Genomic DNA, 22856 nt, shown 5'->3' on the forward strand with positions numbered 1-22856 from the left:
TCATTAATTTTACCCTATTTCTATAAATAAAGTTTAAACTTTTTCCAATCTTCTTCCACCGTCTCTTCTCCCTGGTCTCGGATTCTGCCAGTCATTTCCGTCAATTCCCTATAGTCCATCAACCTGGTGATCTTCTGTCCGAGGCTCTTAACTCTTTTCCAGGTCCCTTATGCAAATCTTCTTCGTATTTATACATACACTTTACTTTGTCTTCTGCTGATCTTGTTCTTGATTTCCTTTCTTTGATGCTGAAGAGTAGGTCTCGGGGGAGCTCCAACCTAACAATGTTTTTATTCCTTCTCGACATGTCATCCACATCTCCATGGTTAAAACTAAAATCCAAAAGATATTTCAGGACGTGTTTCAAAGTCCCTCCAAATCTGCAGGTCCCCACAACTCCAATTTCCTCCTGACCCAGGTCCAGATCCCAAAGGTCAATAAATCCCTGCATGAGGTGATCTATCCAACTTTCCTTCTCCAGTCCAAGCAGGGTTCCAATCTGACTTTCTCTGAATTCAATCATAGAGGGCAACAACTTGTAATCATCAAATTGCCTCTGTAAGGCTGGGGCTCTCTCCCTCTCCACTTGTATTACTTTAGGTTCAACAACCACAACTTTCTCCCTTGCTTTCTCCACCATTTGGCATGTCAAAGTAGATTCCTGTATCGGTTCCTGAATAGTTTCTGTGTAGATGTTCACTTTTTGTCCCAAATTAGTCGCTTTTTGTCCCAAAATATCAATTTTAATATTCATCACATCCGTCTTCTTGTGGAGCTGTTCCAATGACTCACTTATCTTGCATAGTGCAATCACTAAGGCTTCTTCTATCGACATTCTCAAGCAATCCAAGGTCAATCTCACGGTTTTCTCTTGCAGCTGGAGATTCCACCAGCCCAACTCTTGTAACAATTTCAAAGGCTCCCTCTAGAGGGAAACAATTTCTGTTTGTATCAATCCTTTTAAGCACAGTTCAAGCAGTAAAATTAGTTTCAATTTTCAGCTACTTTTACTCCTTTTTAAACGCAGAAGGAGACAATGAAAACAATGTATTTCTCTTATTTAACTAACTGTCATAGTCAATGAACTTTCCCAAAAACGTCAGTCTTACTAGCAGTCCATTTCCAGGTTCAGAGTGGTGGTGATCCAACTTTCTTCACTCTCTCCTGCAGGCTTACACTATCCAAAATTTCCCCCCTCTTCTCCTGCCTCCAAGGGGGGTTTAATGATTTTAGCCGATGGAAGTTTAATCCTTTACATAGGATTTTCCAAGACTTTAGCTTGCAAATTCTTTGCTTCACTCTATTTACAAAAGGGGAAGGCGGACTTCCTGTTTGAAACCTCCCCGTTTCAGTGCCAAATTAAGATGTTTAAAAATCCAATTTTCCGTTCTACTCACGGGTAGTTGTTTAGAATCAAACTGTCCACAGGAAAAAGTCAGCGCTCTCCGGCAACAGCAATGCGGCTTCACTCCGTGAAAGAAGCAGTCAATTTGAAGCACCGCGCTACATCGCTCACCCCACATCGCTCCGGATCCCCAAAACCGGGTCTCCCCGCGAGTAGGGGAGGCGCAAAAGGTGCCAGCCGAATCCCACGTTCACAGGCTTCTCCCGCCTGCGATTTTTAGTGGGTCTCCGCCTTCGCCGTGGCGGCCAGACCCTGAATTCCACGGAGCAAGTTCCTCCCAATCAGAAGAATTCCGCCATTGCCGGAGGCGCTAACCCGGAAGTCTGTGAGATCACAATAATGCCACGTGGTTTACAGGTGACTGGCCCTCAATAAGGATCTGCCCTGTGGAGCCACAGAGGTTCCCCACAAATTGCCTTATAACAAAAAGAAGCATCAGCATAGCTCATTTCAGTTACAAACATACTTTTGAAAGACCTTTCCTCTGAGTAGAAAATGTTTTAGTTCCAATATTTAAAAGCAAACTGAAATATATATTAGACACTACATATTAAATGTGATTAAAAAATACTGAAACGAAGAAGCGTCTGTAGCTACGGAGGAAAAATGGGTGTGGGAATTCAAGATGAGAGGATATGGAAATCTCACCCCACTCAAGACTACATGTCTCCACCGCTCATTTAAGAACTTTTTATTAGTACAAAGAGGTTCACATGCTGCTTTGGGAGGAGACTTCCAAGATTTAAGTCTTGTATTACATATAAAATATTACAAGCCACTCATAAATAACTCAAAGCAAAGGCTGCACCATGTTGATAGCAAAGAGCTCCATATAATTTCCTCACACCACTGGGTCAACTGAGCTCAACTCAGCTGCCCTTTCAACCTGACAAACACCCCTACTCCAAGCAGTCCGAAAGGCTAAAGTCCTCACAACCCATGACTTGAGAACTTTTGTCCTATACCTTTGCAGGGAATTAAGAGAATTCAGCATGAACCACAACACTGCAAAGCTTTATGGTCTCAAAGGTTGACCTGCTGCTGGGTTGCCTCTGAACACGACACCCAAACATGTACAAAACATTTCTCAAGCAAAAAGATGGGGAGGTTGTCTGCGGAGAAACAAAAGCCTACTTACCACCTCCCCAGTGGAATTCCATCCTCAAGTTCCCAAAACACAAAAAGGTGCATATGGATCCCTGCTACTGAGGGGGAAGGCATTAGGCAGGGGAAGGAATAAGATGGGGATGGTGTACCTATGGCCCTCCAGATGTTGCTGAAGTCCAACTCTCCAGCCATCATGGCCCACTGTTCAGGGAAGACGGGAGTTGTAGTGATCAAACAACATCTGGGGGAGAGGTCAATGGTTCCTCACACCTGAATTATGCACCACCTCTCAATTGTGAGTTGTGACCTCTGAAAATGAGAAAGTTACTGATTTTTCAGGTAATGGGCAGCTATGCTCCAAGAGGAAAATGGCACTAGGGGCAAGGGCCACTCATGTAAATGTAGGCAGAGTGTAATGCAACAGCAAAGTGTGCACCAGGCTACTAGATTATCTTCATGGGCTAGGGAGAAGTTCTCAGCATATTCGTACTGCTGATGCTGCATCGTCATCACAGCTGCACCATTAAATGGCCGACTATGGAACTCTAGCCAGAGTTGCTTCCGGCACCCTGGAAGGGCTGGCAAACCCTGCTGACAGATTGAGCAGCGCTGTTTAGGATTCTTTGCATGCTGCTGCCTTCCATGGAAGGGATGGGGTGATATAAATAGGAAACACATGTGCCAGTTGCATCACCAGAAAGGGTAAGCATCCACCCCCAATGCTCCTCTTGAGCCCCGCTGCTTGAGGACGGCATTGCATCTGTCCAAGCAATTGCTATTTCAGGAATGCATGGTGAACTCTGCATTCAGATGCTACAGCGCCAACAAAGGACTCCCTCTTCCCCCCAAGCTAGCAGAAGAAAAAAGACCTTTGGCCATTTTACACAACCTCACAGTAATCAGCACGACATGCGGGCAGGGCCCTGGTGACAAATTATTAACTCGCTGTGACAGGCCAGGCGTTGACTGGTGTTGCTTCTAATTCCTCCTGAAGTGCCTGAACTTTCCAGATGTAATCTGGCTGGAAGTAGAAATTAAGTTAGGACACAACGGCCATGTGAATGAATCAGCTTGCTTTTGTGCCTCTTTTCATCAGAACTGTGTGCACTCTGTGTAACATGATAAAAGGTCCGAGTCCTGGATCTCAATATATTTAAATCCTGTAATGAGAATTCATGCAACTCAGGATCATTTTATATTCTGCCTCCACATTCCACAAGGAAGAAGCGTTGTTGGAGGAATGGAGCAAGGAGAGAAAGAGAGGCATGAAGATACTATCATACTCCCCTCAGAAACCACGAGGACTAGAGACCTGCCTTTGTTTCATTGCAATATTAATAGGTACCACTTATTAGCACTTCAAGGCCACTTAAAAAGTATTCAAAAGAGCTTTCATGTGCATCATGTATCATGAAGTTTCACATGCCTCCTCGATCATCTTTAGAACACTCTATTACCACTATTTTGCTGATGGGAAGGGGGATGCTGCCTTTTACAAAGTCAGGCCAAGGCAAGAGGCTCTGCATCTCAGTATTAGCTACACCGACTGGCAGCGGCTTTCCCAGCCCTACCTGGCGGTCTTGAGGATTGAACCAAGAACCTTCTAGATGCAGAGCAGGAGCTCTACCACTGAGCAACTCCCTTTCCTAGAAGGGGGAACAGGTGGACTATTGTGGCTTGCTTTATACAACCCATGAAATGACGGCAGAGATGAGATTTTGAACCAAGGATTTTGCCAGTCTCTTACCATAATGTTATACAGTTGTACCTTGGTTCCTGAACACCTTGTGAGTCTAACGTTTTGGCTCCTGAACACCGCAAACCTTGAAGTGAGCGTTCCAGTTTGTGAACTATTTTTGGAAGCTGAACATCCGACGGGGCTTCTACAGCTTCCAAACGTTTTGGAAGTTGAACTGACTTCTGGAATGGATTCCGTTTGACTTCCGAGGTACCACTGTACTAGCCATTACAAAGGCTGAGTTTTGTCAGGAAGCCATTGTTACACACTAGACAGACTTGCCACCATAGTAAACTTACAAAGCATGGAACACACACACACACACACAGCTGTGCTCTGAATGTGTCCCCACCCATTTCATGGCAAAATTCTTGGAAGGAGGCAAAATCAGAGATGGGAGTGTATCACCAGCCATTTTACAGTGCCCTGAGATCTTTTGACGAAGGGCAGTATATAAATCTAACAAATAAGAAAAATAAATAAAGGACACACCATTTTTATTTTTGCAGGATGGAAATAGCACAAAGCACACCTCAGTCTAAAAATGTACAGGCCTGCAATTATTGTGTTCTTAAAGCAGCATTCTTTTTTAAAAAACAAAAACCAGATGGAGTTATTGTGATTAATTGCAGCATTTCAGGCTGAACATGAAGCTCTGCCAGACTTCTCTATTTATGGGCAAAGGGGGATAATTCTTTCTTCTGTCCAAAGTGCATTAAATGGGGGAATCTTCTCCATGAATACACAGGAGAACACATGTGCACATGTCTCGTTCATCATGTCTGTTACCATGGAACAACAAAGTCACCAACGCCACCACGAGAAACCATTCCCATCTTGGGCACATCAACAAAGACAAGTTTAACACCTCTTCCTACTACCTACTACCTGCAAGAATTTTGCAGTCAATTAGGGAGAGAACAAACTGAGCTTGGCTATGTGTTATTCCACACATCTGTCTGTATGCTCCTATAGAAACAGTGTGTTCAATTTAGCTTCTGGAAAAACTCAGCTCTTAAACGGTTTCTAGTCCTCAGCATTACTAAGAAATCATAGTGGATACTTCCCTTCCCCCTATTCCCTCCCTAAAGCGTCTCTGAAGAAACAGAAGTACAATTATGCCAAGTTAAAGCAATGTATGGATATTTGCGTAATAAAGCAACCATGCCTGATCACTGGTCATGCTAGCTGGGAATTGTAGTCTAACAAAATCTGGGGGATAGCAAGATGGGGAAGGCAGATCTATCTTAATCCTCAGAAAGAAACCTGGATAGTGGCAGGTCATTTTCTCCAATCCATAAAACAAGAGTTCTACATAGGACTATAAATATTTATTTGACCAATGACATCAAGGTTCATAAATGAGCCAGGATTTGAACTGGGCATCCTGTTTTCCCATCCGACACTCTATATTCAATGGACCAACCTGCTTTCACAGGTGTGGACAATAGGATAGGAACCAGCTCAGGTGTCTGCCTAAGTAGAATACAGGAACAGGGGCACTGTGCTTCAAGAAAAGAAAGTAGCAGCTGCAGATATTGGGGTTTTCCATACATCAAGGAAGCAATAGGGCTATAGTCTTCCTCAGGAACACTTGGGTCTAATTGAGCTACAGCCTCTTAGAAATTACTCTACAGCAAGCCATGACTTAACCAGCAAGGGGAACTGGCTGATGCAAGTTTAATTACCCGATGTACTCAAACAAATGGGCTTGCTCTTCTCTAACAACTCACATATACAGCCAAAAAGCAGTTAATCTTGTTTGGCATTAATACCAAAAGTAGATGCTGTGTTTTGTTATGCTCACAATCCCACTCTACATCCCCTGCATGTAGGGGAGGGTGGAGAGACGAGAAACAAAAACACACAACATACTGCCACAAGTTGCCTTCTTACTAAATTTGCTGGCAGCTTGAAGATTTGGGTACACATAGATTGACACTGCTACAGCTTGAATTAAAATGGTTCTGCAGAGAAGGTGCTTGTTCACAAGAGACAGAGACCCAGGGGGACAAAGGGCAGGTCTCAGCTGTTGCAGGCAAGACAAGCAAAACAAAAGGCAAAAATAAAACTCATCCAAGTGATGCTGTTTATCCAGCAAGGCTTGAGTGAAATTCCAAGTGCCTAGCAGCTTGAGCACCTAAAAATTTACATCATGTCACCTAGGCCTGTTGAAGTTCCTGTACTTGCTTCCTACCCTCTTCTGCATCCAGCCACAAACTCCTTTCCTTTCCTTTGAAAGCTCACTCCCACATTTCTGCATCTCTATGATGCCTTTTCTGGCCTTGGGTTAGCCATTTATCCTGATTCTCTATCCCACACAAGCTGCCTTCAAGCTTTTCAGACCAGAGGTCCTATCATTAGTATCAGCTTACAGCATGGGGTGCATTTTTTATCTTCCACAACAAATCTGACTCCCTGCTTTCCCCCAGGCTCTCCTCGTTCTTCCAAAGATGAGCATGGTACCACTGAGGTTTGAACCACCTTAGGAAAGGCCACCTAGGACAACTGGGTCATTAGAGTCAAAGAGCAATGCATTAGGCTCACCTGTCTCCCAAACCCACAAGAGAAAATTATGGAGATTCAGATTTACAGGTCTTCACAAGTAGCCGGGTTTTGGTCATCCAAGTGTGAAGTATGACAAGCCCCCTCCCTTTAGCTGTCAGTTAAATGTCAAGAAGTACGCAGGGTAGAATCCAGATGTCTTGACTTGATGCTTAGCAATAAAACCATGCTCTGCGTCAGGAAGCAGAAACCACCACAGTGCTAGTTAAATGAAGCCCATACGTCTGCATGCAATCGCGTCTGTATTAAGGAGCCTCAGCTTTTAAAATCTCCTCCCGCCCTGTTTGTTGAAAGCCATTTAAGAATGAAATGACTGAAGCATTATGAAATGCCTACAGGCCTGGCAGGGTATGCAGGGGGGAGGGAGAAAACCAATCAAAGATGGCAGATTTAAAACAGATCTTTCAAACCTCTATCTAATTAGAAACATCTTGGCGTCTCCTGATGTGTTTTTCCCCCAGCAGAGCCATTTTATGAAATATACATTATCTCAAGAGACAGGAGGGAGGCGGCTTCTATTTGTCAGGCACATCTCAGGCAAGAGCAGGGTGCTATGCTGAGGGAAATAATAAAACTTCAAAGCTAAACAACCGATTGTCATCTGAAACTCCCTTAGAAAACCAATAAGGTACAAGTATGGCTGAGTGCACGCCGAAGATTTGGGGTCTTTTCACTTGATTTGTAATTCTCCATGCAACAAGCAAAATCACCACATTTCATACCACAGGAATAAGAGGAAAGGCTGTATCACTTCAGGAATGGCCGTGCACACAAGGACTTCCAGGTTGTCGCCTCCGGCAATGGCGGAGTTCCTCCGATCGGGAGGAACTTGCTCCGTGGAAATCAGGGTCTGACCGCCACGGCGAAGGCGGAGACCCACTAAAATCACAGGCGGGAGAAGCTTGTGAACGTGGGATTCGGCTGGCACCCTTTGCGCCTCCCCTGCTCGCGGGGAAACCCAGTTTTGGGGATCCGGAGCGACGTGGGGTGAGTGGCGCGGTGCTTCGAACTGATTGCTTTTTTCACGGAGTGAAGACGCATTGCTGTTGCCGGAGAGCGCTGACTTTTTCCTGTGGACAATTTGGTACCGAAAATGTTGGAATGAAATATTATGGCCTTAGTGGAAATGTTTTAAGGAGTTAAGCTTAAATAAGTATACTAGTTTTAATGGAAAATAAGATTAAAAATATGTTAAGACATTTATATGACAGAAAATAGAGAAAGAGTGAAAGGAATTGCTGAGACAACTAATAGAAGTGGAATACAAAAAGGGAGGTGAGAGGAGGTCGATGAAACAAGGGAATGAAAAATAGAATATGGAAAAGGTATGATGTATGCTTTTAAATTGTTTTTGTATTGTTTTGTTTTGTTTATTGTGTTTAGTTTAATGTATTAAGGTTGTGTTTTGTATAGTTTATATATTGTATTGTATTATTTTTTTCTCTTTGTTTATTTTCTTTTGTCTTCTTTCTTCTTTTTCTTTTTTGTAAGTTTTAAAAGTAATAAATATTATTTTTTTAAAAAAAAGGAATGGCCGTGCACAGGGTGGATATGGCCCACAAAAGTACTTGTTCCCTAACAAATCGGAATGATGACTTTTGCCCACCTCAAGGGAAAAAAGTCAACCACCTATATTTTAATGCCATTATCTCCATTTGGGTTATGTAAGGTAGCAGATGCACGAAAACACACACGCTTGGTAATTGTGAAGCCCATACTTACAGGTGACACCAGTTTTATGAGTGAGCCTAACCATCTGTGAGGAAACTAGGCTGCCCCACAACACACACGTCTGGCGTTATGGACCACTGGTGGAAGAACAAAGACTCTAACTTTCCTGCAACATTAATAAAAAGAATATTAAAAAAAAAAAAAACTTTCCTGCAGCAAACAGGGCACTGAGCCAAGGGGAAACAAAACTGAGATAATCCATCACAGAGAAGATCCATTGAGGGCACCAATTTTGGCCTAGCACAGGGCGCCATATAACAAAAGACTGTGAAAGTCTGTCCCTGGAAATGCTCACCCAACAAAGCTTGGTTCAACCAATTGAGGCTTGCAATCCTAGAGGTTTGGGGGTTTTGCCGGGGGGGGGGGGGGGGAGAGACATTAGGGCAGTAAATATCTAGTCAAAAAGAATAAAGAAAAGCTGCCCAAGTGTGGTATTCTTTCCTCATGAAGACAGCTGTTCAGATTCGAAGACACACAGAACCTTGCTATAACATTGTGCCTGTGAGCCTCACGCAGAATTCTGCCCCACAACTGAAGTAAAGTAATATATAGTATGCTGCTTAGCTTCAGAGGAAGCCCCACTTAATCATTAAAGGGGCCTGGCTCCCAAACACAAGTGTGCATACAGGGTTGTAGTCTTTAGTTCAAACTTACTCACAGAATCCTTAAGTTGCAATGGCCTCTCTGGGTTATTCATACAGCCTATTGAGTTCTTTTCTAGTTTAATCCATTTCTTTCTACAAGCCTTTCCCTGCTGAAAATCACAACAACACACAGCAAACAATGACAGAGAATATGCACAGGACCTCTTGGATGGGCTGGGTGGAATTTACCCTGATGAATTAAGGGAAAGCCTGGAGCTTGCAGGTGCTTGCAAGATGGTCTGATGAGAAGCAAAAGCCACATTGCACAAAGTACCGAGTTAAGACTTCTGCACGCTACAGAAATCAGACCACAACTGGCTATATTTGTCTATATAAAGGAAGGGAGGAAGGAGTCCTGGGAGTGATTACATATCCATGTTCCTTACCAAATTTACACACACTAACAAGCTATTTAACCAACCGCTTCAGGAATAGAAAAAATCCAAACAAATCTCTATCAGAAATTAAAGGGTTTGCTGGAAAGCCAGAGATGCCACCGCCATTCAAACTCTGTGTGAAATACACTAGGTACTGGAGACAGACAGTTCACCTGTCCTGCACCCTTTCCTTCTTGTAGAGAAGACTGTCCTAAATGAAATACTGGGGCTATCCCAGGTCTCTCTAGATATGCTTTCTAGAGAAGCAGCCACACACATTTTCGATAAGAGAATGGGGCCTACTCTGATAATGTTCACACATAAACCAACAGTTTAAGAGCAGAAATAACTGCTCATTTTTAAAATAAGTTTGCATTCCTGTTCCCTCTCCCTTGAATTCCTTTAAGAGAAAAAGGACTGTTCAGGAGTGAAAGTGCAGTGGGAATCGGAAACTGAAGCAACTCTTCATGTAAGCATGGGCCCAGCTGGGCTCTGCTCCCCCACCTTGGCCTTCTGCAGGTAGCTTCTGCTACCACATCATAGGTGAGCAAAAAGAAAGAGGTGTTTCGACCATCAAAATTAAGTGCAGTTGACAGGCTCCGATCACTCCTGCAGCCTATGTGCTGCACATGTGATGCAACGCAGAGACAGCATGACAGTTCAGAGAACACCGATCACTGTGTGAGGCCACTGAAGCAGCATCAGGGTTTCTGGGACTGTTGCACATCATCTCAAGCATGAATGTGAACCAAAGGGCTAAGAAAACTTACAGCGGGGAGCAACGTATTAAATCGCAAACAGCATGGTCCTGTGGGTCTAAGATGCAAGACATACTGTCAGCAGTCCTGTCGTCGTGACACCACATGACTTTGAAATGAGTCACGTGACCTCCATGCCCTGACACTTGCTTCATAACTCTCAGGAAGGACACTTATCTTGTGCAACCAAAACACCTAAATTTAAGCCCCCAATAGGAGGGACGCAGGTGGCGCTGTGGGTTAAAGCCTCAGCGCCTAGGACTTGCCGATCGAAAGGTCGGCGGTTCGAATCCCTGCGGCGGGGTGCGCTCCCGCTGCTCGGTCCCAGCGCCTGCCAACCTAGCAGTTCGAAAGCACCTCCGGGTGCAAGTAGATAAATAGGGACCGCTTACCAGCGGGAAGGTAAACGGCGTTTCCGTGTGCGGCTCTGGCTCTGGCCAGAGCAGCGATGTCACGCTGGCCACGTGACCCGGAAGTGTCTCCGGACAGCGCTGGCCCCTGGCCTCTTAAGTGAGATGGGCGCACAACCCCAGAGTCTGTCAAGACTGGCCCGTACGGGCAGGGGTACCTTTACCTTTACTTTAGGAGGCTTAAATTTCCAAGGGAAATTCTGAGCTCAAATTCAATATGTTAATACTCATTTGAACTCAACTTACTTAAATGAACTGGGTATTTGTAGAAGAAAGGCATGGTAGGCAACTTGGAAAATGCGGGAGAGGTGGAGAGGAAAATTCAATCATGATGAGAAGCCATCTGATGCACAGACAACCACTTGGCCACCAGTACACACACAAACAGCATCAATAAATAGACCCCACGTGCAAAGTGCACATTAGAACATTTGAAAGCAACCACTCCATGAGTCAAGCAAGCCAGGTCAAGCCAAAAGACACAGGGAAGACAAAGCTGCTAGCCAGTCTGGACACTGGATGAATCCGAATATTGCAACTATGCAAAGTTGATCAGTAGCTTATACAGTGGCAAGAAAATTATGTGAGGCAGCCATTTCCTTCCGGGGGGCATAAAATGGCCAATGGAAATCCAGCCCTAGTCTCAACAGCCATGAAGACTATAAGCCTGCTTCCAAAAAATGCTTTCTAGACACAGAACTGAAAGCAAACAAAACACTGTGTCCTCTCTTTAACTACATGTCCACACACCTCCAAACAAAATACAGAGCTATATATAGAACCTTTGACTTTACTGAGTCTGGCAGCATAACAGGAAGTGAACCCTAAATACAAGGAAAAACAGCACCCTAACCACAAATGAAATTAAGGTTCGGCTTTCCAAACAACCTGCTGGTATCAGAGAAGACTGTACTGAACAGCCTTAATAAACTGCAGTTGTTCTGACAGGCAGTTTCTGAAAGCCTCCCAATGTTGACAGAAACCATTTGAATGCCACTTGTTTCTTTGGGTTCGTTTGCACCGTGTGGCTAGACAAGACAGTGAAGGTGCATCCGTAGAGACCAATCTGAGCAGACTTGGTACCGTTTATGATCCTTAGCAAGGATTGTCCCAACAGTCAGCAACAAGCTGCCAAAGGCTTGGCGGGAGAAGGAGCTTATTTGGAGCCAAGCCACTAAAAATGTACACAGTCCCAAAGTAGATGGCCAAGGATTTCAGCAATTTACTCACTCGCTACACATTTATAAAGATATCATATTCCCTTCTACCATCCAGATCAAAGCAACCAAACATTGGGGGGGGGGGCAATTCAACAAAATTAAAGACTAGGACACAGCTAAAGTTTCTCCCACGTTGCTATGTAATACACTTGCCTACATTGTGATGTGATTGTATTACATGGGCTACTGCAGCTCCTGCCCACTTTGCACAGAACACCTGCCCACCGTTTATTATGCAAGTGCATCTATCCATCACATGGCTGAGTAGGTGAAGCTACAATAATGCAGCCTCAGCTTTTCGCTGTTCCCCAAATGTATTCTGCTTTCCCCACCCCTGAACTGGGAATGCGGTGGGCAAAATAAAAGGCTTGTTCCTGTATTAAGAGCTCTTCAAAGGAAGCTCCCTGTTGCCGCCCCTCTTCTGGCAACAGAAGTGGAGCTGGGTTCTTGCCCTCCCGCCCCTGAAGCCAGGGTTGGCCTGGCTTAATAAGACTACAATATTGTACAAACATAACTTTTATATGCACTGCTAAACAAAACAAAACAAAACATTGTGATTCACTTTATTGAGATATTAGCTTTACTGCGGTGGTCTGGGACCAAACGTGCAATATCTCTAAGGTATGCTTGTAAATGTAATTCCATATACGCAGCACTGAATACAACCCTAAAAATAAATACTATACACCTTCGGGCACCAGGCAAAAACATTCCTCTTTAACCAGGCCTTTGGCTGATTGGCATCTGATGCCCTTTTAAATGTGTTGTTGAAAGAGACCTTATTGGGTTGTCTTTGTTAATGTTTTTATTATGCATTTTGTGGTTTTTATATTGTAATTTTATGTTGTGAGATCTATGGATGAAGGACAGTACGCAAATTTAATAAATAAAAACATCATCATCATCATCATCCGTTCATCAGGTCTAGCCATGATCCCTGAAACCATTTCATCAGGTCATGACTAAGAAAGTGCACTGCTACATAACATTATTATTATTATTATTATTATTATTATTATTATTATTATTTTGCATACCATTTGGCCCCACCATTGTATCTTTAGCATTAACGATTTTATGGATTCACACATGCAAAGATCCACTGAGAGGTAATGGAAGCTAGAAACAGAACCTATTTTCCTATTGAAAAAGTTTGTCATGCTTTTAGGGAATGAACTTGGGAACAGGGAAGGTGCAGTATTCTCCAGAACAGTTATTTTCAGATACTTTAACAACCCTTCCAATGCAAGAAGAATGGGAAATGATACACACAAAGACACAAACACATCCAGCAGGCCAATCGCTGTCATGATTACATGTTTCTTCAAAATCCGAACCTTCTATCAGATCAGTAGCTGACCCCCACCCCCATATTAAAACATTTCATATGCGAGAAAACCCAATTCAAATACATTAAAAATATCAACACGTGAAGTCTAGACTTTGACATTCTGAGTCCAATGGTTTAAATAATTTAAGATTGTGATCTTAACCTGCTCGGATTTTTCATGGCCTCCATTTTCCTAATCTGATGCAGAGACAGCAGAGATACACATTTCTTATTACAAACCCACAGCTTTAGGAACAAAAGTGGTCTGTAAACCTAGAATACATTAGCCTACAATTAAGGAAGATGTGCCAGACAGTTTGTAACTGGTATTCCTCTTAAATGTTCACATGATATCCTTTTCAGCAATAGCCTTTAACCATGGACACACCCATAACATGGACTGCTGAGACAATAGACCATAAAAAATCTATTGTTCAGAAGTGGCTGCCGTGCATGTTTCTATGATGCCCAGATGTTTTCTGGGCTTCAAAACATCTTTCCTGGAAGACGCTTGCTGCTGCTGCAATTAAGATGAGTTTGCCCCTCAAATAAAGAATCATTCCTTTCTGACCCTTTGCTTGCTGGGAAATCAATCACCTATTGAAACTGTCAAAACTATCACCAGAGTAAAAAAGTATTATTGTGCTCCCTAGAAAACTTAAAGCAGCCAAGTTAATTTAAGACAAATTTGCAGGGAAATGGATTTTTCATGACATTGTCTGGAAGCTTTCCAAACTGAGGAATTACAGGGTCCACATTTCCAGAGACAGCTTAATTGAGTCTTCTGTGCTTTTTTACAGCCTCCTTTGATAAACATCAGCAAAGTACGAGATGGGCAGAAAGCTTTCATTGCATCCATTGTTAGACCCATCTATTCATTTACGAATCACAGGTTTTAATATATGTTTTAAAACAAGGGAGATGCTCTTTCCATCCTAATCCCAAAAATGCTGTTTAGCACTGATGCCATGGCTCTAAATACTCTACAGGCATCTTTCAATTTAGGAATTGTACTAATGTTTGCCAAAGAAACAAAACTGGTGTGTCAATTTGGAGAAAGGGCTTAACTTTAGTCAATATCCTCTCCAAAGAGATACCTGTAGCAATTAATGCAAGTTAAATACATAAGGCTAACAAAACATTAACCTTTACCGACCTGTTAGCCGGATGTCAAGGAGACATTTATGTCTCTCCCATTCAGTTATCAGAGAGCAGCAGAGACAGCTCTTGAATCCGAATGGCACAAACTCTCATTAGGGCCAACACCTGCGAGGTTAATTCACGTCACACACATTTCCCACTTTTGATAAATGCATGCTGTGCACACAAACTGGAAGCTGCAATTGGCAACAGCTCCTGAGCTCCTTATCTACTGCATGATTACAGACATGAGGTTCTCCATCAAATATTGCCGTGTTTACCTGTTTACTAGTCTGCCCCATAAGGTGACAATTGGCTCTTAGGGTTAAAAAGGTTGTAACCAGTCCCAGCAACATTATGTCGCCGCCCCCCAAATATGGTAACATAGTATTTCTGATCTAACACATTTCATTCCAAAAGAGAAGCCAGGGCAAAGTCTTAACAGAAAGTGAAACCAAATTACTGGAGACAACTCTGAAATGCTAACCACCTCATCTGCCTCAATGAATCTATTTTATGTGTTACAGGTAGCCAGCTCTACAGTTTTATGGTATGTGTCTCAAGGTCTTTGTCATGATACCCAATTCCAATGTACGTACCCCAGAAAATCTTGGGTATTGGTCTTTTGCAAAAGAAACAGCAAAAAATTCCTGAAAGTGCTCACCATTCAGGAAGGTAGAAAGAGAACATGATTCATGTGACAGCATAAGGAATTCTATCTTAATTAAGAGACAGAATGGCTATACTGAATAAAACAATTAAAGTTACCATGAGTATAACCATTCACAAAATTAGCTGCAACACTTAGGAAAGGCTATCCTGACATTCTGCTTATCAACTCTGAAATACTATGTAATGATTCCACATATGTTTGCCATGTTGTTCATGCACTGACTTGCAAATTTATGTGTTTCCATTCAAGATGTTCAACTCGCTAGGCATTACCACTGCCAGTTTTTAACCTTACCACAGAGCTGTCCCTTACAAGCTGTTTGTTCTAGCTGTGCATTTCCTTGATCAAACCTATAATGCAGCTATGATTTTAGACAGAGAAGCAAACACGCATGTGTCACTGCAGTTGTGAAAACTTCAGGTGAACCAATTTTACTGCTGTGATTCCAATGCAAACCGTACAGCATAACATCTGGCATAGCTTCCAAATAGCATCAACTATCATTTTAAGAATTTTGCTAGGATGCTTCAGGTACATAGTTCCCTGTCCCTACAGACTACTATGCCGGATGACCCAGCTAACTCACTGATGACGAACCTGAAAGCTGAAGCAATTAGGACAAATTCCTAGCATCTCCCAAGTGTTTTGGAACAACATAAAGAATGTTATATGACGCCCATTTTCCCCTCCAAGGCAGAAATCAGGTATGACTTGTTCTAGGAGGGCCACACCTTGGGAAACAAAGCACTTGAACTCAAACCTATATGATTTCCATGTCATCCAGCACATGTAAGTCACCCTGATCAGTTTAAAGGCCAAGCCAGGTGCACTTTCATAGCCTTCTCAGGAAAGCGCAAAATGTGGTCTCCACGTGTTTTAAGCAAAGTTTAACTGATTGGCCATTATTTATTTCCATTAAATGTGCACACAGGCTGAGCATTTCTGGTATAAACTGCTCACAGGAATGAAGTCACACAACTACGTTACCATGAGCATAATGTGCACTGGGCAGGAGCAATCCTAATCCTAGCTGCGCACCAGCAGAGTGTGGTAGGGTGGCATGACATCCAGAGTCTTGCCACACATGCCATAGTCTGTGCTATGCCGTCTTGGAGCAGCCATAGCAATTGGACCTGATGCCCTCAAATGATAGCAGCTGAGTCCGAAACCAGCTCAGCTCCTACTCAAATGTCCCATTTGAGGGCTCTGAAAAGCCACCAGTGGTACTTCTGTCCACCCTTTTGGAAGACACAATGGGGAGCTCCAGGGGAGTGATGCCAGTATCAATCCACAGGCAAAGGCTGGTGGAGCTGTTTTGACCTGGGCAGAGGAAGACCACCACAACCAAGTCCTGTTTGGATTGCAGACTTAGCCCAGCTAACTAGACCGTTTCTACCCACTTTGGGCTGTTTTCTGGTGGCAAATGAGAAGCACAAGGAGGCAGGTCCACCAATACAAAAAGTACTTAACAAATACATTCTTAAAATACAGAAATCTTTATCTGAACAAGCCGCATCAGTATAATTGGCTTAATCTCTGAATGTGGGGTTGTTGTTTTTTTGCATAAATGTTCAAAATGAAAGACTTAAAGGACAAACATTCTTCAGGATTCCCAGTTATGATGAGCTCAATAATACAAACCATAATAACCACATTGAGGTCCTCGGAAAGGAAGCTGGTCCACTGATGTGTGTGTGTGTGTGTGTTTTAAATAGAGCAAGTTGTATTTGCAGTAAAAGCAGTCATATCATGTCCAGATACCCCCACATTTTCAGTACAATCATCGTTTAGCAAACTTAAGACTTCATCTTCCAGCATTACCCTAATGTAGGAAGCATTCAAGCTAAAAACAGTTATATGGCACTACAGAAAACATTAAGTGGGGAAGCAGGGGGACAGTGGGAATAACTTACATGACCTTTCGGCCACATCCTAAAGTTTTTGAGAGCCATAGCTGTAAAGACCATTACAAAAATCTATATGCAGAACTTAAATGCTGGCAAAGACTGTTGCATACTGGTTTGTCTTGATCTTGGGAGTCAAATTTAAGACCTGCTTGGCTCTTTGAGGAGGCACATAGTAGCACTTGCACATACATGCCTGCATTCATTTTATTAAAGTGATCTTCCATGTAGATTGGATCTCTCTCTCTCTCTCTCTCTGGCACCTTATTATGAGCAGCTTTTCCTTTCCCAGGCAACTCCCAGTCTTATCCTTTCATCTGTGCTGCAAGCCTGATTAATTAAGCGAATCATTTGGCTAATGCAATTAGAACACCCTTCGCCTCACCCTCTGCCAGGACTAAAAGGCAGCAGAATATAAAAGAATCCCCAACTAAAATTCAGCAGTTTCCTTCAGGCTGAGGACATCTAAAAACTTTACATGTCCAAGGAAATTGGGGTGGGTGTTTTTTTTTTGCGGGGGGGGGGGGGGCGGGGAGAGAGAGAACACAACTTTCCAAATGTCAGAGCATCAGGAAAGTTTAAAACAAATATCACCAGAAGATGTGTGCACACTGCAAGAGCTCAAAAGCAAGCTTCTTGTTGGCTTATGAATGCGGGCATTCAGATAGCAATCAGAATCCAAGAACCACATTATAGGCTCCTCTGCTCAAATCTCCCAGGGAGCCATGTACAAAGCAAGAGAGGCGGTGTCTAGAGAAGCACGCTTAGCCATCATTGCGGCAACACATATCGCAACAGCTCCAGTATGGAACACCCTGAGATTTGCACATTTTGTTTCAAATTCCAAGCCCTTATAGTTGTAGGGGGAAAATGCTACAAGCACACTTCCTCGGAAGGGTGCCAGATTTTAGCGGAATATACGTAAGAACTACATATCTAAAAACCAGGTGATTAGAAATACAAAAGTTGGGGGTGTTATGGTGTAGTACTGGTGCCACTAGCATTGCTGTTCATCATCTGTGGAGCACTTATGGGTTAAGTGAGTACAACAAGAAAAAAATATAACAACCCCATTTTCTGATTACAGAACTGAGAGGACATGCAGCTGGTCCAGAGGTACTGGATAACTTCAAAGCAGAGGTGAAATGTGAACCTTCATCTCCCAGGTACTAACAAACTACACCCTATTCACAGGATCATATCAGCTTCGGGAATTCTAGTCCAGCTCCCTGTATCCAAGCCCAACCTGCATAAGAAGAATTCAAAGATGGCTTACAAAACCAAAGTTCACACAAATCTGGTTTGGATGTCATAATTATTTTTCTCCGTCCATAGAACATAGGGTTTCTCTTTAATGCACAATACCAGCTCCTTGCACACTGAAAGTAATATATAATCTTCCTAGCATGCACAGTTAAGTACAGCTGCTTATTCCAAGGTCATACAGAAGCTCCACCACAAACCCACGAAAATGAAATCTTAGCTGCAAGTGCCCACTTCCTTTTCTCTAATCACAAGAGTGTCATTCCTGTTTGCTCATACACACAATCTGTCCATTATATAAGTTGGTAAGAAGACAGCTGAGTATGAGTGGGGGGAAATGGAAGAGACAGGATACGCAAACAAGAGAGGCTCCTCAGTGGCTTCTTGGTTTCCAGTTTCCCTCTACCAGAACACCGCCCAGCTTCTTGTGAAACACACCAAGGTTCCCACATGACTCACTCAGCATACAGACAAAGCAGCAAAATGTCTGGCATTCTGGGTCTTTTAAAACAATAATAGCACAGCTACGTCAGAAGGCAAACATGTCAAGACACTAATGGTTTAAGCAATAGGCCTAGAAATAGGCAACATTCCTTCAGCTACAGAAGGTTTTCTTTTTTAACAGAGTGCCCAAGAAACGATGGGCACGGGGAGAGTCATGTTCACACAAGAATATACCTCCTCCTGTAACTAATAGCAATTCCACAGCTACAGTGAAGTCCATTTTTCTCTTTCCAAACTTGCTTGAGAGAGAAACACAATGATTACACACCAACACCATACATAGCAGCCCCTCCCAGTTGGGAATCCTGACAATTAATAAAGTAGATTTGTTCATCTCACTGAGATTCTCACACAATTTTGTGATCTCTTCACTAGTCTCTTAAATAACACAGTTTTCCAAAGCGCCCAGTGCTGGGAACATTTGTTTAAGGGTGCCAATTTTGGTAAAAATCCAGTTTCCCCTTTCCAACAACCCTGTATAACGTAACTTTAGCTTTGTTCCACATTAAGGGGAATCTAGGTAATTTGTAAGGAGAGCTCATAGTTCTGGAACCTGAGACATTACTTATATCCATATTAATGCAGAAACAGTTGATATTCAAATCAAAACAGTTAATTGCAGAGCACATTTAGAGGCATTCTAAGAGGCCCTTCAAAGATCATCAAAATTACTTCCTGAAAGTCATCAGGAATCAATTGACATATTGTTGGTCTCTCCACAGTAAGCTAAGGTTTATGTCACACTGAGATTTGGTGAGGTAGGGAAAAGCCTTTGGAAGGAGGAGAGGGTTTTCACATCTCTGTACCTACTTGCCGTTAAAAGGAAGAATAATCTGATTATTTTGTTCTGATCAGGACAATTATGAAAGGCATTTTTGCTGATTTCTGTGAGCAGTTCCACAGCTTAAAGAAACAGACACTCAGTTAACCCAAACAATCCTGAAATCCCAACAGCCATCATATTAACTCCTTTAATTACTTGCACTTTATAGGAAATGAGAATATAAAATTGCTTCTTTCTTCAAAAGAATTATATTAAAATGGCTGAGGCATGGTGAGTAATTTGCTTCTGGGACAACACTGATCAAAGGGCGTGTCTGGGAGAGGCATTACGAAACTGCAACATACAACAGGGGAATACATGACACAAACTCCACAAATGCTCTTTAAAATCATAAATGTGAAAAGTACCAAGGAGACTGCCACTCCTTATTTGCATAGGAATATTGTTAAGTCACACATTACTTTTAACGGTACACACTTTTCAGCTGGACACAGGCAGGTGGTATAGACAAGCTTCACTCCCTTCACCACCAAACAGAATGCTACCGAACTGTCACATATAGAGACATGGACTATTTACGCCTTGACTTTCAATCCAGTGCAAGACACAAAAGCCCACAATTCTAGGAAAGCAGATTCTTGCAAAATTCCAAGTCAAAGACACAACCCCAACTTTCCTATAAAATTCATGCAACTTGCCACAAACATGATCTTTCCTCATCCCATGTAAACAAGCATACAGTATTTGCTTTCACTCATACTGCCAGCGTTCCTCATTATTCTGGAGACAAAAACCCATGACACTTCCAAGGGCACCAACCCCCAAACAGAAACAAGCACAACTCCAAACTAAAGGATCTTCTTGTGATTCCCTGTCCCAATTAGTTTAGCCATCTACTGTACTGCCTTCCCTTTCCCACCAGACGGAACTCCCTGAATCCACAATCTGTAATGGTTTGCCCTTCTCAACTTCAGGAAACACTTCCCGCAGTGGACCCCCACATCCCTAGCCATAACAGAGATCCTCCCTGTCAGCCTTTCTCTCCAGTCCTTGAATCTCTCCCCCACTGACCCGTAACCCCAGCCTAGGACTCAAGGACGATCCCTTCCCCATCCCTCAAATATGCTTTGCAGCCCCCATGGGCTCGCTGCTATTTCCAGATGCCTGTCTCCTACTGATCTGTTCCCGAACTAGTCCACCTCACAATCTTGTGCGTTGCACCCCCCCCCCGTGTCCTCACACTGCATGAACCCCCCACCATCCGACCCCCGCCTTCAGACCCACTTTGGATCCAGGCAGTTGCACCCAACAGCCCCATAACCCCTGGAAGTGCCCTTTAGACCAACAGGGGGCCATGAAGGCAGCCCCTCCCTATCCAGCTCGCCCCCTTCTAATCCAAAAAGGGGGGGGGGCTCTACAAAAAACAACCCCACAGATGCAGTCCCCATAACGGTGACCCCCCACTCCTCCTCAGAAAGCACACGCCTTAGATGCCCTTAAGGCGCTAACCTTTTCTTGCCTGTCCCCCAGCCCCACAATACGACCCCCACCCGCCCCCGGGACCTTTTCGCCCACCCACGCCAGGGCACTCCCAGTCCTCGCTAAGACCCTTCTGCTGCGACTCACAGGAGGCTGGCTCCCTTGCTCCCACCCGAAAAAGCACCACCTTTGCCCGCCAGCCTTGCTCCTGGGAGGGAGAGATAAGTTTCGGGTCATGGGCTCCACTCACATCCCCCGACCCCAAATCCCTCCGCACTGACTCCAATGCAAGTCCCTCCTCGGTTCTTACTTTGCAGTTGTAGTTTCCTCCCTAGCAACTCCCCTCTAACCTGAAGAGGAAACCTACCCGCTTCCCCCGCCAAGGGCCGCCGCCTCCCGCCAGCGTCTCCTCAGGAGCCCACCTAGGGCGCCCCCCTCCCACTTCCCTCCAGGGACCCTCGGCCCACGCGCACCCCCCCCCCACACCCCTACCCCTCCGACGACCCACCTGCCGGCCCCGTCGCCACCGCCCTGCTCGCCTCTCGCTCCGCTCCACCCCGCGCCGAGTGACTCGCTCCAACGAACAATAGGGGTGAACAGAGACCTTGCCGGAGCCCAGCCCTGATCCCCATGGACACAGGCCACGCCCCCCGAGACCCTCATTGGCCGCTGCGCTGGCGAGGCGGGGGGGGAGGAGAGGCCTCCTCTCCCGCCCGCCACGCCCTGGGCTCGGTGTTTTAACGCCTTGATTGGAGGCGAAGGATAGGTGGCGACGGCACGCGGGGGAGGGGGGGAAAGGGTGGAGTCTGGAAGGGCGGGCGCGCGGAGCCGCCAGGTGTGGGCGGGGCCAGGCGAGAAGGGGGCGGGGTTAAGTAACTGTTGGCGGAGGGATGGGGATTTTGTGAGGCGAAACGGGGCGGGGGGAGGCGTTCAATTTTCAGCCGTTGAAGGAGTATTGGGGGGGGCGCTTTAAAAGCCGTATTGTGAGGGTCCAAAGAAAGTGATAATGAATTGGGAGGGTGGTGCAACTGGGAGCCTTTCAGGGGTAGTTTGTGTAGAGAAAACGGGGGGGAGAGGATTCGCCAAAAAGGTTTTCTGCTGGGAGGGAAAAGTCATGAGAGGAAACTGGGGTAGGTGGTTTTATGTACAAGAAGAAATGGGTAAGTTGAAGGAAATTATTTTGTGAAGATTGCAAGTGGGGTGGGGGGGGGGAGAGATGTGTGGGAAGCTACCTGAGCTGGCAGGGAAGTTTTGAGGGGAAACCTGTGGACTCAGAATTTATGATTAGTTGTAGGATAATTTGGGGAGGCTACTATTGAACAAAGGTGTTTTTCAAAAAATAATAATAATATGGTTTTCAGTTATATACATTTCAATCGTTTTACAGTCATTTTAACATTTCATAACTCCCTCTTTCTGCAGTTCCTTTTATCATTTCCTGCATATTCTAAATTAACTTATTCTTTTATTCATCTACTTCAGTTATTTACTCTTATGAAACTGCACGTTATTACAGTAATCCTGCCAATGTCCGTATCTGTTTACAATTTCTTTGCACATATTCAATAAACCATTTCCATCATTTTATAAAAATGTTTGTAATCTTGATTTCTTATTCTTATGGTAAGTTTCGCCATTGCTGCATAGTTCATAAGTATTTGTATCCATCCTTCTTTCGTTGGGATTACTCCTTGTTTCCATTTGGGGGCAAATAACATTCTTGTGGCCGTAGTTGCGTACATGAATAAATTTTGATACTGTTTAGGTAGTTCTACCTCTATAATTCCCAAAAAGAAAGCTGCTGGGGTTTTTTTTACAAATGTT

General features: G+C 43.9%; 1 protein-coding gene across 1 annotated transcript in view; it reads right to left on the reverse strand.

Annotated features, from left to right (window-relative positions):
* JUP (junction plakoglobin) overlaps nucleotides 1-21696 on the reverse strand; it is a 60898-nt gene extending 39202 nt beyond the window's left edge. Inside the window, exon 1 of the mRNA XM_079948707.1 lies at nucleotides 21541-21696. Within this exon, the coding sequence (XP_079804833.1) occupies nucleotides 21541-21695 (155 nt within the window). The 5' untranslated portion in view covers nucleotide 21696. The remainder of the gene's footprint in view (nucleotides 1-21540) is intronic.
* Nucleotides 21697-22856: the final 1160 nt, after the last annotated feature.

Source organism: Podarcis cretensis (assembly GCF_951804945.1).
Source record: "Podarcis cretensis genome assembly, chromosome: 13".
Taxonomy (NCBI): domain Eukaryota; kingdom Metazoa; phylum Chordata; class Lepidosauria; order Squamata; family Lacertidae; genus Podarcis; species Podarcis cretensis.